At 37.8% G+C, this 16,796-nt stretch overlaps 1 protein-coding gene, 1 long non-coding RNA gene and 1 other non-coding gene across 3 annotated transcripts; 2 read left to right on the forward strand and 1 right to left on the reverse strand.

Moving 5' to 3' along the window:
* Window positions 1-321: 321 nt before the first annotated feature.
* LOC133833932 (uncharacterized) lies at window positions 322-3,828 on the forward strand. Its single transcript, XR_009893218.1, has 6 exons — window positions 322-399; window positions 517-596; window positions 1,095-1,316; window positions 1,427-1,748; window positions 2,125-2,205; window positions 3,368-3,828. It is a non-coding gene; the product is annotated as an uncharacterized LOC133833932 (long non-coding RNA).
* Window positions 3,829-4,222: 394 nt separating this feature from the next.
* LOC133779891 (nucleoside hydrolase 5-like) lies at window positions 4,223-6,119 on the forward strand (the record flags this gene model as incomplete). Its single annotated transcript, XM_062219788.1, has 6 exons — window positions 4,223-4,282; window positions 4,968-5,147; window positions 5,287-5,397; window positions 5,631-5,832; window positions 5,949-6,032; window positions 6,115-6,119. Coding segments are annotated over 6 exons (642 nt in total), but the record flags the coding sequence as incomplete, so codon positions are not given.
* Window positions 6,120-16,199: 10,080 nt separating this feature from the next.
* TRNAK-CUU (transfer RNA lysine (anticodon CUU)) lies at window positions 16,200-16,272 on the reverse strand. Its single transcript has one exon. It is a non-coding gene; the product is annotated as a tRNA-Lys (tRNA).
* Window positions 16,273-16,796: the final 524 nt, after the last annotated feature.

A 16,796-nucleotide genomic window follows, 5' to 3' on the forward strand; every position in this document is an offset into this window, starting at 1 on the left:
GTACCTTAAGACCAGATTCTTCATTATTGTTGTTATTTGAAGAATTCCCAGCCTTTTTTCTTTTCAAGTAGTCCTTAGAGCTGACAGGTTATCATTGACATCAGCAGCCTCAGACTTCACAGTAGACTGCTTTTGTAGGTTTTCCTTGGGCTGGCGAGGACCTTCAGTTTCCTTCTTTGCAAACACATGTTCTGAAGTAACAACACTCTCTTTATTTTCCTTTGTAGCAAGCCCAAGCTTTACAGTGAATGCAATTAGATTTTATCTGTTTAATTTTAATATTTTATTGTTAACTGTTAATGACCTTTTTTTCCCCCATTAGGTGAGGATATATGGAGGTATGTTGGGAAGCTAACAGATGCTCAGAAAAGCATGTTGGATGATAGGTTTAAATGGAAGGTTAGTATATATTTGAGCTTAGAATTTAAAGTAAGGTAAACTTTTAAATTTGTTTTGGGATTAAATGATCTGTTTCTATTATCCATTCCATCCTTCTAATGATATTGCATCTTTAAGGTTCGAGAGATGGAAAAATGGAAGGAAGGGAAGCCTGGCAAAGCCAGAGTTGCTTTGAGATGTTCTGTGAGGGAAATTGGGTATGTTTTTTAGCTTGTCTTTTTTATCTTTAGTAGTGTCTCTGTTACTTTTATTACTTCTAATGATGATTATCAACATTTTAATAAAGTATAATATTTTATTTTCTGTCAATTTTTTGTGTAGTTTTCTGTTTCTTTCTCAACTGTCTTTTCTTTGAATTGTTTGTCTCATTGTAAAGCTTTCTCAATCTAGTTTCTTTTGGTACTCGTGCATATCAAATAAAAAAACATGCTGATTGCTGACGCATTTAAAAGGTCTCTTTATAGTTAACTGTGACATAAACAGAGGTCACGTTGGTGCTTCTTCATTCCTGCTGTTGGGCTGCACTTATTTGGTTTTCAAATTGTTGCATTGCGTCCAATTTTTTTGAACTTGTTTGAGGACATTTACTTTATTTTTATAGCTAAAAAATTCATCACCAAGATCTAGAGAGTCCTTTTGATACAAGCCTATTAGACTACTAACTTTGAACTTTTATTTATTTTGATTTATTGTAGATTGGATGTAGCAGAGCAGAGTGGAGAGATTACACGATCTATCTCTGGCCCAGTACTTCCAAGGTATTAGAGGCTCCGCATAGTGATCATTTAATTTTTTGTTTTTAATTTTTTAACAAGTGAGAAAAAATTTACTTGGACATATCAAGTGATCCAGAAGGCAGTGCAATGGATGAACTTATTAAAGATGCAGACAGACTTGTTTCATGCCTTGCAAACAAGGTAGCGCTTTACTCTGTCCTTCTCTGTACTTTAGTTTTTGTTTCTGGGTTTTGTTTTTTTTTTTTTGGCATTATTTAGGCTTTGATTATGAACTTTTTCCCATAAAATAGGTTGCCAAGACCTTTGATTTCAGCTTGACAGGAGCATCATCTAGATATTGTAAATATGTTCTCAACACCCTCATGCAGGTAAGTTTGGTTTATGTTGTTGTTGAATGTCTTAATGCTAACACTGTACTCTGTTTTTCCATTTTTTTATATACCTTACTATAAACCTATAATCATCAATTCTGGTGTGCTTGATAGGTAAGGATGGTGGTTGATGAGATCTCAGGAGGATTTGGTTTCATAGGGAAGAATGAGATTATAAATGGGAAGGCAGCTGTAATTGGGTTCTTGCAGTTGTTGGATTTTGAGCTATTGACTAGTAAAGGTATTCTTAAGGGAACAGGCTTCTTGGACTTTATTTATTCTATTTCAAATGCTTTGCAATAGTCTCAGGAATTTATCATATTCCTCTGAAATGAGATGAGGAAGTTTTAAAGGCTTTGTTGAGTTCACTGTGTTTTTATGTTATAATCTTTCTTTATGTTATTGTTTTGTGTAGAAACTAGGATGATCTATATAGTTTCTTCTTCTTCATGTTTTCTACAGTATATATCTTCTTCATGTTCAGATTTTTAAAAAATGTATTCTCTAAATTGGAGCCTCTTTAGAGAAATTTTGTTTGATCAACAGCATGCATTAAACTTTTCCAGCTATTTTGACTGGTAGTTTCAGTATTTTGATTTTTTTGTACAATTTTTTAGGACTTGGCATTTGGTTTATCACTTTCAGCACTGCTTGGGGATAATATCTACAACTTTGGCGAGCTGCTGGCACATCCTATTGTAAGAATATCTCTGCCCTACTTTGTGTGTGTGTGTATTTTTTCCCTTCTTTCTACTCAACTTGCCTTAGTTGCTCTACTTTTTTTTCCCATTTTACAATTGGAAATATTTCATGTTGAATGTGCTTGTGATGTGTAACAATTTTCCATTTTGGTGATTTAAAGTTCGTTCTTCTCTGGATTCTTGTAGTGCCTTGACATACTTACTTACCCTCTTATATATATCATCCTGGGTTGTATTAGTACAAGGTGAAATCCTTATTAGTATCTTATTGAAAAAAATCCTTTACATCACCGATAGTGGTTTACAAGGGATGGCATGTATAGGGATGATATTCTAAATCCATTAGCCATGTATCTTTATTACTTCTCATTATTTGTTCTTGTTATTTATTGATTTGTTTTTGTGGTCCTATTTTTTTAGTCTTATTCTTGTGGTACATGTAGCTCATCTAAACTTTAGTTAACAAGAAAGAGTAAAAACATGATAAAGCTTAAGCAATTGTATTATTAAGACATAAATAATATATACAAGTCATGTTTATCAATAGTTATCTAAATAAGAAATTGTGGAAATATTGAGTTTGAAGACACTTAAAAATCAATCCCAAGAAAAAAAACAAGCAATCTTACTTCACTTAGAACCCCCATAAAATACAATGAGAAAACCCTTCCAAAGCCTCTCTATACATTCTTGTAATAATATTGGTGTTTTTATTTTTAAAAACTCATGTTGAAAATATTTGAAAAAAATAAGCAATAGTTGACATTAAATCAGATTTTATTTAATTAAATAAGAAAAGGGAGATAAAAATACATATGTCTGTATATGTGTATATGCACACATATGCACACATATTCTACTCAGGAAACACTACGTTCTGTCTTGCTAATGACATATATGTCTCAGAATTTTTTTTTGCTCATATTTACAACTTTTGCTTAATATATTCTACATATATTTATATGTGTATATAATCTTTTGGGTTAATAGCTGGAACTAGAAATTAATAAAAACTAGCTTGGTTAAATACTAAAATACTTCAGCTATGGTAGGAGAAGTATCACAATTTTCATCTCTGTCTCCTTTGATAGCTTGTTTTTTTCCCTGAATAAAATGGGTACTGGTTGACCTCATTTTGTCTTGTTTCTATGGGAAACAGAGTTAATTTAACAGATGGTCTTGAAGGGCTGGCTGGGCGGATTGTTGCCTTGGCATTTGTTGGAATGTCAATTGCAGTGCTTCCAATATGTCCTGGTTAGTATGAATCTTCTTGAAATTAGAATATGATGTTTGAATATTAAGAATTAACAGTTGGATAATTTTCTATTTTACTTGTTTCTTGGTTTGAGCATATAGTTAGTATTTTTTTATTTTGTATAGATGTGATCTCAATCATTAGGCCAGAAGTAAATGAGGGTTTGAATAAGTATCCATATGTTAAAAAGCTATGTTCAAGAACAGTTGCTAACACTTGGTATATGTTTGTCTCAGTATCTTATGCTTTGTTATGAGTTTTCTGGTTTTGTTGATATGATTCTTTCTGTGGTTTTTGTTATAGGTTTTCAGTGATCCTCAGAAGAGAGCCATATACGATCAATATGCTGAAGAAGGTCTCAAAGGACAAGTGCCACCCCCTGACGCAGCAGGGGGATTCACTGGTGGTGGTGCTACTTTCTTTCAAACTGGAATGCTACTTTCTTGCTTTAACTGAAGGTAATCACTATTCAGTCTTCTTTTTCTTCTTCTTCTTCTTCTTCTTCTTCTTCTTCTTCTTCTCATATGTATTGAATCTGATTCAAAGTATTATATTGTAATGTTTATTGGTTTGAAACTTTGTTTGTTTATTTGTTCCATGGCTTAATCACAAACCTTTTCTCAAGCAGAATTTGATAGCTTTCATCAAGTTTGGTGAGGACTGCATACTTTTCTGGGGTGTAAATGATCACAGTGAAAATGGTGTTGAAAAAAACTTCTGGGTTATTTTTATTCTACTCCTTTTAGGATTTGCAGCTAATTTGCACACTGCAAAACGCTCTACCTCTTAAAGCTTAACAGATCAGAGTTTGAGTTTGAGGTAATTTAAGTCTTCTTTTGGTAACAATAATCTTTTCAGTCTTCACGATTTGTCTATTACAAAGTTGAATATAGTATATCCAACTCAATTTTAGCCACTTAAAGGTTGGACAGCAGCACAAATATGAAAAAGTACATCTTTTTTCCCTTTCTATATTGATTCAATGAGTAAATTACGAGTAGATGATTTCATATTGACAGTTACGTATTTTAATCCTTGATAACAAGTCATTGAGTTTTCTTTCTTTTCTTTTCTTTTTATTTTTCTTTTTCTTTTTCTTTTCTTCTGGTATTGATGATGATAAGTAGTAAAAATAAAAAACCCTACTTTTTTCTGGACCTTAATCTCTCAAATATTTGGTCCTACTAATATTTATGTATATATGGTCAAAGGATAAAAGAACTCTTGGCCTTAGGACCATAATGTCGGATCAAATAATTCATTGCTGGCAGTTAAATTGGTCCTAGTGTTTTACCAATTACTATAATAACATCTTTTACTTTTAAAAGCTTCTTGCTTTGCTTTTTCTGACTTTAGCTCCCAAAGTCTCCAATTTTTTGAGCTCTCTTAATTCTTATTAAAAAATCTCTCTCCTCAAAAGCTAATTTATTTTCGAACCATATATAGTACATAACCAACTTACAACATAGTGACACATAAGAATTTTCTTTTTCTTTTTTATTAGGGTGTGACTATCAACACAAATGCCTGGACTGATGCTGGACATTCTATGAATCAAATCTATGACATCCTTTACATGATGGGGCGCGATGATATCATTGTTGGAGTTGGCAGTGAAGGTGGAATACTAAAAGATGGTACCATTCTTCCTAATGTTGGTGGATATCTTCCCATAATAGAACAGGCATGAGCTCATTGATTGCCTTCTACATGTTTGATTTTTGTTTTTCCTCATAAAAAAACTTAGTACATTGCCATAACATGTATATCATACAATCTCAGTTAAAAGCCACTCTAATTTTTGTTTAGTTTATGTATGTCAGGGTGTTACAACCACTGGGGGATGTAGATATAGACAAGTTGTCCCAGTAGGTATTGGAGGTCATCTGGATGTTCATACAAATTTTGGCATTAGAAAAGCTTTTCTTCCTCAGGTATATATAAACTTGTATTTCCACTGATCTGTTATGCTTATTCTATGTATGATAAAAGAGATGTTTGCTTGAGTTGAGTTGGTAATTGGCTATCTTCCAGGGAGAATAGAATGTGGTTTATTAGTTATTAGAAGTGGAGAATCAATCTTTTTGCATTGTAAATTTGAATCTCAATGAATTGTTAAAATTATTTACTAACATAAATGAATCTCAAATATTTTTTTATGACTTAGGGAAGCAGGAGATATAGACCTATTAAACAACCAACTACTCAGCAAGTAATGTATGAGAAAATATCTGCAGGTCCTATAACTGTTATTGTTATAGGAGCATTTACAAACTTAGCCATTTTCCTTATGAGAAATCCACATTTGAAGAAAAATGTGGAGCATATTTTTTTCATGGGGGTTGGAGTGAGATCAAAGAACCCAACAGGTTGTTATTAGTCTTATGACTTCCTACACTTTGGTTTTGAGGGTACTACAAGAGTACTGATAGAGTGGCTATTAAGCATGTGAACAATTGAATTCATAGCTTGTTGCAGTAATTAGCTAGAAAAGGAAAGCCAGACTTGTTCTGTTCTGCTTCTAGTTTTATTGATGTTGTTATGTCTACCATTTCTCTTGCTTCTGATGGTACATTTAGGTTTGCTTCCGATGTTGTACTTCCTTTGATAATTCTAGATATGCATGTGCTTTGGTTTCCTCTGTTTTATAGCTTAGTAATAGACCTTATATGCTTTAATTAGTATAGCACATAACGTTATGCATACAAGAAACAGATGGCAGAAAATGAAATAGATTTTCTTTTGCTTCTGGCTTGCAACTAAAGTTGAATGATTAAGCATAAAGTATGATTGAGTTCTTCTATATCATATATAGACCTTTTCTTCAAAAATCATAAACTTGACACTAAAGCCAAGAGTTTAGAACACAAACAGGAAACATAAATTTAAGACATACCAGAAACCGTCTCCTCAAAACATCGATTCTTGTCATGTTTGATTTTTATTTTATTGTTTTTCTTTATGATTTTGTTGTATAAGAAGTCAAAGTGTGATTCTGTTTTTATTCTTTAATTTTTTTGGGGATATATTGACAGAATTTAGAGTTCTGGAATCAATTCTTCCTCACATACTTTTTGATCATTGAGAATGATATATTTGTTATCTTGATACATTTCACAAGCCTTGTTTTAAGTTGCATGTTTTGTTGCTTCAATCGTTGTTTTGCATGGTAGTACATCTTGCTATATCCTGCTGTTTCGTCAAGTTTTGGAGTTATTACAAATTTAATTTAAACTTTATATGCTTACAGGTGGAAACTAGCTTAAGTCTTATGTTCTTAATAATAAAAGGACTTTTTTTTACAATGTGCAGGTATATTGAGATGATTTCTTTGGAGCAATTCTTGACAACATTTGTAGTTGATGCCTTTAGAATGGAAGAATGTATTTCACTAATTTTTTTATGCATTTCTTGTTTTGTATTTAGTGATAAAGGAATCTGAATTGGGCATAAATTATGTTGTAATATGATTTCTTAAGCCTAGACTAGTAGACTAAATATTGTAATTACATTTGAGTAATTAATAAAAATCTATTTATGTTACCTTATTTGGCTTCAACTTTCATATTTGTTTTCCTAGTTTTGTGTAAGTAAAAAAAGATTGTGTTTCTCTAAGCTAATATAACACATGTGCTATACTAAAGTGTAGTATAACACAAAAAAAGTGTTATATAATCGACTATAAATCACATAATTAAACACTTATCTATAGATTAAAATAACACAGAAATTGTGTTATCATTGACAGTACAATAACACATCTGTATAACACTGATAAAGTGTTATGTAAAGTACCCTGACCTACGATAACATAGTCGATCTTAACACATCAGAAAGTGTTATCGTATGTTTTGATAACACATTTTCGATGTTATTAAAAGCATTTTTTCTTGTAGTGACAGTTATGCCCTCAACGTGCCAAAATTACGATTATGCCCTTCTAACCTAATCAGGGCCTACATGCATACTAATACACATAGTCATGCATCACAGATATTCAAATAGTCATATAACATGCTTTTAAATCATTAAATCACATATAATCCAATTATGCCCTCCCGGCGCGCTAATCAAGGCCCTTAAGCCTTATTAGCAAATTTGGGTCGTGACAGCTATATTGGAGTTATTTATTTTTTCAAACTAATGGTATATATACCACTGATGCCCCCTTAATATCCTATGAGTGAGGTCATAGGTTATTAAATTAAGAGAGTTTGCAAAAAATACAACATACTGAAATAAAAATGACTTTTAGTCAAAATTGAACACTTTATTAACAAGAACTTCGTAAAGATAGACAAGCATGGTTACAAGAGACATCACTCCTACACTATTGATAGCAAGGTTGTAGATGTTCATCATTCCAAGCTCATGGTACCAATTCTCCATTTAATCTCGCCAGTTTATAGACGCCAGGTTGAATAACTGACTTGATTTGGTAAAGTCCTTCCCAGTTAGGCTCAAGCACGCCGGTGGTTGGGTCCCTTGTAGCTAGGAACACATGCCTTAACACCAAGTCTCCCAATCTGAATTTCCTATCCTGGACCTTTTTATTGAAATATCGGGTAGCTCGTTGTTGATATGCTGCATTTTTCAGTTGAGCTTCACCTCGGCTTTCTTCAATAAGGTCCAGACTTACTTCGAGCTGGGATTTGTTCGAGGCTTGATCATAAGCATGGCTATGAATGGTGGGTATTTCGACTTTGATTGGTAACATGGCCTCGCATCCATATGCCAGAGAAAAAGGGGTATGTCCTGTTGAAGTGCGAGCTGTACTTCGATATGCCCACAAAACTTGGGGCAACTCCTCGGGCCATTTTCCCTTAGCTTCTTCAAATTTCTTTTTCATAGAACTCTTAAAAGTCTTATTTACTGCTTCGACTTGGCCATTTGCTTGGGGATGGGCAACGGAGGAGAAGCTTTTTATTATGCCATTTTTTCACAAAAGTGGGTGAACAATTCACTATCGAATTGGGTACCATTATCTTATACTATTTTCCTTGGCATTCCATATCGGCAGATGATGTTTTTTACCACAAAGTCCAAGACTTTTTTTGAGGTAATCGTTTCCAGAGGTTCGGCCTCGGTCCATTTTGTAAAATAATCGACTGCGACTACCGCATACTTAACTCCACCTTTGCCGGTTGGAAACGAGCCTATCAGATCGATTTCCCACACAGCAAATGGCCATGGGGAAGTCATCATGGTTAGCTCGGATGGAGGAGCTCGCAGAATTGTAGCAAATCGCTGGCATTTTTCGCATTTCTTGACATATGCGAATGTGTCTGCTTTGATAGTGGGCCATAAATATCCTTGCCTTATTATTTTCTTTGATAGGTTATGCCCCCCCCCCCCCCCCCCAAGTGTGGTCTCCACAAAATCCTTCATGAATTTCTTCTAGGATTTTCTTGGCCTTTGGTGGAGTCACACATCGGAGTAACGACATAGAATATCCTCTCCGATATAACCTTCCTTCCATAATACTGTATTTGGGAATCTGATACATCAGTTTCTGAGCCTTGTTCTGTTCTGCTGGGAGAATGTCGGTTTCGAGGTAATCAACTATTGGGGTCATCCAGGTTTGTTCGAAGTCTATCATGCATGCATCTTCCTATTCGGGACCACATTCAGTGCATCAACCTTGTTGGATATGGAGAGCCTAGCTAGGGCGTCTGCATTTGAATTTTGCTCTCGGAGAACCTGCTCTATCATATAGAACTCGAAATGTTTGAGTGATGTTTTTGCTTTTTCTAAATATGCGGCCATCTTTGTTCCACGAGTCTGGTACTCCCCTAAGATTTGGTTGACCATCAACTGCGAGTCACTGTAGCAGTGAATTGTTTTAGCCTTGAGCTCCTTGGCTATTCGAAGTCCTGCCATCAATATGATTCCTGCCCCCGATCCATTTTCGTTGGAAGATCCATCGACATAAAGTTTCCACAGCTCGTGGGTTGGGGTTATAACTTTTTCGACGGACACTCATGTACATTCCACAATGAAGTCTGCCAGGGGCTGCCTTTTTATGGTCGTTCTCGAATGATAAGTGATCTCGAACTGTCCAAGCTCAACAGCCCATTTTAATAATCGGCCCGAGGCCTCTGGCTTGGACAAGACTTGCCGTAGTGACTGGTCAGTCAGCACATGGATGGGGTGTGCTTGGAAGTAAGGTCGGAGCTTTCGAGATAAGTGGATTAGGCTTAGAGCCAGCTTTTCCATTATCGGGTATTTTGATTCTACCCCCAGTAACCTCTTGCTGACATAGTATACTGGTTTTTGTACCTTTTGATCTTCTCGGATGGGCACGGCGCTGATGGCGTGCTCGGTTGTAGCGAGACACAAGTATAGGACTTCTCCTATGATAGGTTTTGACAAGATGGGAGGTTCCGCAAGGTGTTTCTTTAGCTCCTGGAATGCGAGCTCGCATTCCTCTATCCATTCAAATTTTTTGCCTCCTCTCAAAAGGTTGAAAAATGGCAGACATCAGTCTGTAGATTTAGAGATGAATCTACTTAATGTCGCCATCCGTCCAGTTAAGCTCTGGACATCTTTATGCTTCCAAGGTGAGGGCATTTCTATTAACGCCTGGATCTTGTCAAGATTAACCTCTATTCCTCGCGCGTTCACTATGAAGACCAAAAACTTCCCCGACAATACTCCAAAAGAGCATTTTTGGGGGTTGAGTTTCATGTTGTATTTTCGTAGCACGGCAAAGCATTCTTCGAGGTCGTCCACATGGTTATTCTTTTGTTTAGATTTGACTAACATATCATCAACATACACTTCCATGTTATTACCTGTCTGCTCGGAGAACATCCTGTTTACAAATCTTCGGTACGTCGCTCAAGCATTTTTAAGCCTGAAAGGCATGTCATTGTAACAGTACAATCCTTTATCTGTTACAAAACTTGTATGTTCTTGGTCCAGTGCATGCGTGGCGATCTGGTTATATTCAGAATAAGCATCCATGAATGACATAAGATCATGCCCAGCTATTGCATCTACGAGCTAATCGATCCGAGGTAGGGGAAAGCAATCCTTAGGGCACGCCTTGTTGAGATCGGAGTAGTCAATGCAAGTTCGCCATGTTCCGTTAGGTTTCGGAACCAAAACCGGGTTGGCGACCCAATCAGGGTAGAAGGCATCTCGTATAAATCAGTTCGCCTTTAACTTGTCGACTTCTTCCTTCAAGGCTTTCTTCCTATCATCGTCCAAGAGTCTTCATTTTTGCTGCTTCGGGGGGAAGCTCTTGTCAATGTTAAGTGCATGGCTCATCACATTCGGACTTATCCCTACCATGTCCGAATGTGACCATGCGAAAACATCTTGGTTCTCCCTCAAGAAGCAAATTAATTGCTAATTTGTTTTTTCTTAAAGGTTTTTTCCCACTTTCACAGTTTTTGGGGGATCAACTTCTTCTAGCTTGACTTCTTCGAGCTCCTCTAGCGACTCGAGGTTAGCCCTTTCTTTTATTCTTGGATCGATCTCTTTGTCTATTTCGAAGATGGTCTCATCCTTATTCTGAATTACAACAAGTGTTTGTGCACTTGTTTGCTTTTTCCCTCTAACGGAGATGTTGTAGCATTCCCTCCCTGCGAGCTGGTCCCCTTTCAGAGTCCCGATGCCACTAGAAGTTGGGAACTTGATGGCCAGATGCCTAACGGATGAAACTGCCCCCAGCCCTACTAGGGCGGGTCTCCCGAGCAGTACGTTATAGGCCGATGGGAGATCCACCACTACGAATTCCATCATCTTGGTTACCGAGACTGGGTAGTCTCCCAAGGTTACAGGGAGGTCGATGGATCCCATACAGGCAATCTCTTCTCCTGAAAAGTCGTACAACATAGTTGCACAGGCTTTTAGGTCGCGAAGCGCGAGTCCCATCTTTTCTAAGGTGGCCTTGTAGAGGATATTTACCGAGCTCCCGTTATTAATCAGGACTCGGTGTACCCTCTTATTCGCGAGCTGAAGAGTGATGACCAGGGGGTCATTATGGGGGAATTGGACATGAGACGCATCCTCTTCAGTAAAGGTTATGTGTTGTGTTTCAACCCTTTGTTGTTTCGGAGCTCTTGGTACGGGTTCGTAGGGAGAACCATCACCAGTTTTTAACTCATTGACATATCTTTTCTAGGCATTCTTTCCTGAGCCTGTGATGTGAGGTCCCCCCGAGATGGTTATCACATCCTCTCCATCAATCGGAGGGGGTCGCTCATCCTCCCGAGGTCGAGAGTTATTGTTTTGGGCAGGTGGTACAGTTGCTGCCCTTTGGCTGGATGAAGCCTGGTTAGGGTTTCGGTTTCTTACATATTGCTCGAAATATCCCCTCGAGATAAATCCTTCGATCTCATCTTTCAACTGTCGACACTCATCGGTTGTATGTCTGATGTCTCGATGGAATCTGCAGTACTTGTTGGAGTCTTTTTCGTCTTTTGGTTCCTTATGGGCTCAGGTCATCTAAAAGGGACCTGGTTTTCATTAGCTAGGTAGATATTCTCCTGAGACTCATTGAGCTCGATATACACTTTGTATACGGAGAAGTACCTTTCCCCTTTCTTCTTCTTTCCCCCATCCGCCTTGGGGTTATTCCCTTCATTTTTCTTTCTCTTAGAAAGGTTGTACCCAGGGGGTTTTGTAGGATCCGCCAAGGTCGAGGCAGAGTTAGCGTTCATTGTTGTAGTTATGGGCTGAGAGGTCATATTCAAAGCTGACCTCGCCTCCTCTACATTAACAAACCTCTAAGCCCTTCAATTGAACTTGGTTAAGGACCTTACAGGCTTTCTTTGCATATCTTCCCAGAGAGGACTTCCAGGCATTACTCCAGCTCAAACAGCCATTAAATGGCCACTATCGTTGACATCACGAGCTCGAGCTACTTCCAAGTTAAACCTCGTGAGATAACCTTTCAGTGACTCATTTGGCTGCTGTCGGACATTGGTCAAGGCAGAAGCCTTGGGCCTAATGTCAACCATGGCTTTGAATTATTCCTTGAAATCCCTTGATAATTGATCCCAAGAAGCGATCGAATGCCTTTTTTATTTTTCAAACCAGTTTTTTGCTGGTCCCGTGAGAGAGGCTGGGAACAGCATACACCTGAGCTCGTAGCCCACATTACTGGCTCGTATAATTGTGTTAAATGTGCTTAAGTGACTGTATGGATCTGAATTTCCATCGAATGGCGGGACATGAGGAATTCTAAATCCTTGAGGAAACGGGGTGCTAGAGATATGCGGGGAAAAGGGCTCGAGTTCTTCATCGAACTCTTCGTCCCGTCCCCGGATATGTTCGTTCTGCAAGAGCCTGAATGCTCTTTCCAACTGTTCGATCCTTTCTTGGACTGGATCTATGGGAGGTCTGGCCTGAATCAGGGGGAACTGGTTATCATTAATTACAACTCCAGTTCCTCGTTTCGGTGCGGGATGCTTATGTACGTTGAGATGATCTTTCAGGTCTGGATTCGAGGGATTATCACGTCCCCGATTATGGTTTAAAGGCTTCCGTAAATCTGGGTGATCTCCTCGATTTCCAGCATTCCTAGGCTCCGGGTTATATATACTCACAGATCTAGTGTCACCCGAGCTTTCACTGACATGGCTCGCTGCATGGTTATTACGAGATGGGTTTCCTACTAGCCTCTTTGTCTCGATAGTTTGAGATCGAGACACTTGGCTCCTCATAGGATGGGGAACCCTACGCTTCCTAATAGTTCCTTCATTCCCATGCCTTCGCCCAACTCACATTTCCCTCTCACGATGGGTCGGTTGTGCATCCCTCCAAATTGGCGAGGGATGCCTTATTGGCGATGGTGGGTGCCTTATTTGAGAAGGTGGTTGTCGACCATTATGGGGCCTAGACGGTCCTGAATTCGCCCGACCAAGCTCTAGTACATTTTGCGTGGCACTAGGATTTCGGGTCCGAGCCTCTGAGGGGGCTCGGTTATTCCCTATCATTGTTGGCGCCTCTGCAGTTGGGTTGGCAGCACCATTAACCTGGTTACCTCTCCGGGGTCTCGGTGGGACAGGCTGCTCTGCTGGTGGCGAAGGCTGCCCCGCTCTTCGGGTGGCTGCATTTTTACGTGGCCGTCCCCGAGGCCTACAAGGTGGGACGTGAACGTCCCACGGAGGCGGAGCCTCAGAATTTTGCAGAGGCAGGGCCTGAGACACCTGCGCTTCAGCAGCTAGTCTGGCTAGCTCTTCGTTGCATTTTTTAGCTTCTACCAACTGTTTACGCAGTTGGTGATTTTTGAGTTCCACGATTGGGACATATCTCTCAAGATTGTAGTACATATCCTCGGCGGCCCTAGGAACAGGTGGTCCCCGAGAGTCGGATGAACCACTCCTCTCATCGGGATCAGAATTCACCATAGGCTGCTTTCCAGGGCGCTGGGGGTACTCATCTTCATCTAGGATTTCCTCCTCAGGAATATTGGAATCATTTGCAACAATTGCTTATTCGAGAAGCTTCCTGACTAAACAGATTCACGCACTGTTTAATGGCTCTCAATGAAAGCACCAAACTGTTGACGCCGTTTTTCATCAACTAAGACGGAGAGCAATTAAACAAGAAAATATTTGAGGAAATGAAAAAAGATGAATACAAGAGATTTTTATGTGGTTCAGCAGTTAAATCTTCCTAGTCCACGAGTCTATGTTATTAACACTTGGGAGTTTTCTTGAAACTATTCAGAGAAGAGCTGCACAGAGTTTTCTCTCAAGAAATAAAAAATCAGTCCCTTACAAATGGATTTTCCTTCTCTATTTATAGAGGAGGTTACAGAATTCATTCCCACATATTTCGGGAAGATATTCTGGGTATCAATTAACATAATGCTATTTAATGCATTATTTCCTACGTCTACAGAAACGTTCCATAAAATGTGGGATCGGATAACAATTTAAATAGTATCCCTTAAACATCGGGATTGTACAACAATAAATATATTCACATGTAATTGATTAATTCATATATGGGATTCATTACATCTCCAAGACTATCAGTCGATCACGAGCTCGTCGCCTAATTTACGCTCGGAACAAGTAACCATTGATGATGTCGCCACATTCGAACTCACACATTACGAGCTCGAACCATCTCGGAAGGCAAAGGATGGTTCAGGGATACATTCAAATGTCAGACCGTGCTATTTGCGAGCTCAGAGCATATTCGAGGCTATACATCCTTGAGCTTTTTCGAGGTCGTTATTTACAACAAAGCGGTCCGACTGAAGGTTCATATGACGACCGTGTATATTTTGAGCTTACACGTAACGAGCCTAGATTTCGAGGTCATAACTTCCCATGCTCGAAATCTGGGTGTAACAAAGAGCAACAAGAACAACCAAAAGAATAACATTAAAACTAGCAACAGCAACAGCAAAAGAAGAAGAAGAAGAAGATGGTAACTGGTTACCTAGCCAAACCTAAAAACAAATCAGATCTAAACAAAAAATCTAAAATGATCATAATCGTAACTGATTACAACTAGGTTTGTAAGAAGGATCAAATCTGGAAAGAAAAAAAACAGTTACGATGGCAACTGGTTACTTATCTAGACTTGGAAAGAAAATCAGCTCTAAAAAAATGTATAAATTGATCGTTATTGTAACTAGTTATAGCTAAGTCTGACAAAAAAATTCAAATATGAATAAAAAGAATTAGTCGCCATAGTACCTGGTTACTTAAACATGTCTGAAAAAAAAATCAGATTTGAACAAAAAAACCCTAAACAACTTGTGATGGTAACCAGTTACAGTTAGGGCTGGAAGAAAAAAAATCATATCTAAAGTGCAAAATCAAATGTGAAAAAGAAGAAGAGCAATAAGAATAACCAAAAGAATAACATTAAAACCACCACAAGAAGAAAAAGAAGAAGAAGAAGAAGATGGTATTAAAATGATCATAATCGTAACTGGTTACAGCTAGGTTTGAAAAAAAAATCATATCAGAAAAAAAAAAACAATTACGACGGTAACTGGTTACTTATCTAGACCTGGAAAGAAAATCACATTTAAACAAAATATATATATAAATTGATCGTTATTGTAACTAGTTACAACTAAGTCTGACAAAAAATCAAATATGAATAAAAAGAATTAGTCGTCATAATACCTGATTACTTAAACAAGTTTGAAAAAAATAAAATTTGAACAAAAAAACTTAAACAACTTGAGATGGTAACCGGTTACATTTAGGGCTGGAAGAAAAAAAAATCTTATCTAAAATGCAAAATCATATTTAAAATGCAAAATCAAATGTGAAAAAAAAAAAGCAACAAGAACAACTAAAAGAATAACATTAAAACGAACAACAAAAGAAGAAGAACAACAACAACAACAACAATAACAAAAAGTGGTGGAGCTGCATCACCATCGGGGGTGGGGTGTTGCGTCTCCGACGGAGGGCAGAGGTGGTGTCTTCGACAATGGGCTAAGAAGAAAGAACCAAGTGGGGAAGGTGAGATTGAAAAATGAAAAGAGATAATTGTGAGAGAAAGAAGAGGATGAGAAAGTGTGAGAGAGTTTAATATAAAAATATGATAATTTATTTTTTATATTTTATAGGACTTTTTGGAAAATTCACTATATTTGGTGGCATTTTTTTTTACACTTAAATATAAAAACTCATCAACTTTTTTCCATATATGTAAACTTCTCAATATATTATTAGAAAATAGATAGATACAAAATCGCAATTTTTTGTAATATTAGACCAAAAATAAAAAACCCAGGCAGAAACATATTCGCCCACCGTGGGGCTCGAACCCACGACCACAAGGTTAAGAGCCTTGCGCTCTACCAACTGAGCTAGACGGGCTGTTGATTTTGAGTGCCACTAACTTAATAAAAACAAGAAAGTAATTAAAATACGCGAACATAGTTTGAGAACTACTTAATCCTGACCGTCCATCAAGTATTCATCCACCGTTGATTGCAAAATACAAGGCGGGAACCTCACCAATGAAATACTCCTATATAACACGATCAAAATAAAAAATATATAGATAAAAATAACTTTCCGCTTTAGTTATTTTCTCTGAAGAAAAAAAAAAACACTTCTTTCTTAAGCCTTCGTCTAGAATTTCGGTATTGAGTTCGACGGCGGAGAAATGGACGACGACGACGGTGAGGACCCCTTTGGCTCCCTCATACCTTTCTGCTACGTGTCCTCCTCTCAAGAGGAACGCCTGCGATGCTGCCCATTTGCCCCTGAACCTTACAACCCCAAAAACGACGCTTCGTCCGAGTCCGAGTCGGAGTCCAAGGAATTTCCTGTCGAGTCCACCGGGATTGTCATGGTTTCGCTGCCAGAGAGCCAGGAAGTTGAAAACGATAACAGCA

The sequence above is a fragment of the Humulus lupulus genome, chromosome 5 (assembly GCF_963169125.1).
Source record: "Humulus lupulus chromosome 5, drHumLupu1.1, whole genome shotgun sequence".
NCBI classification, from domain to species: Eukaryota; Viridiplantae; Streptophyta; class Magnoliopsida; order Rosales; family Cannabaceae; genus Humulus; species Humulus lupulus.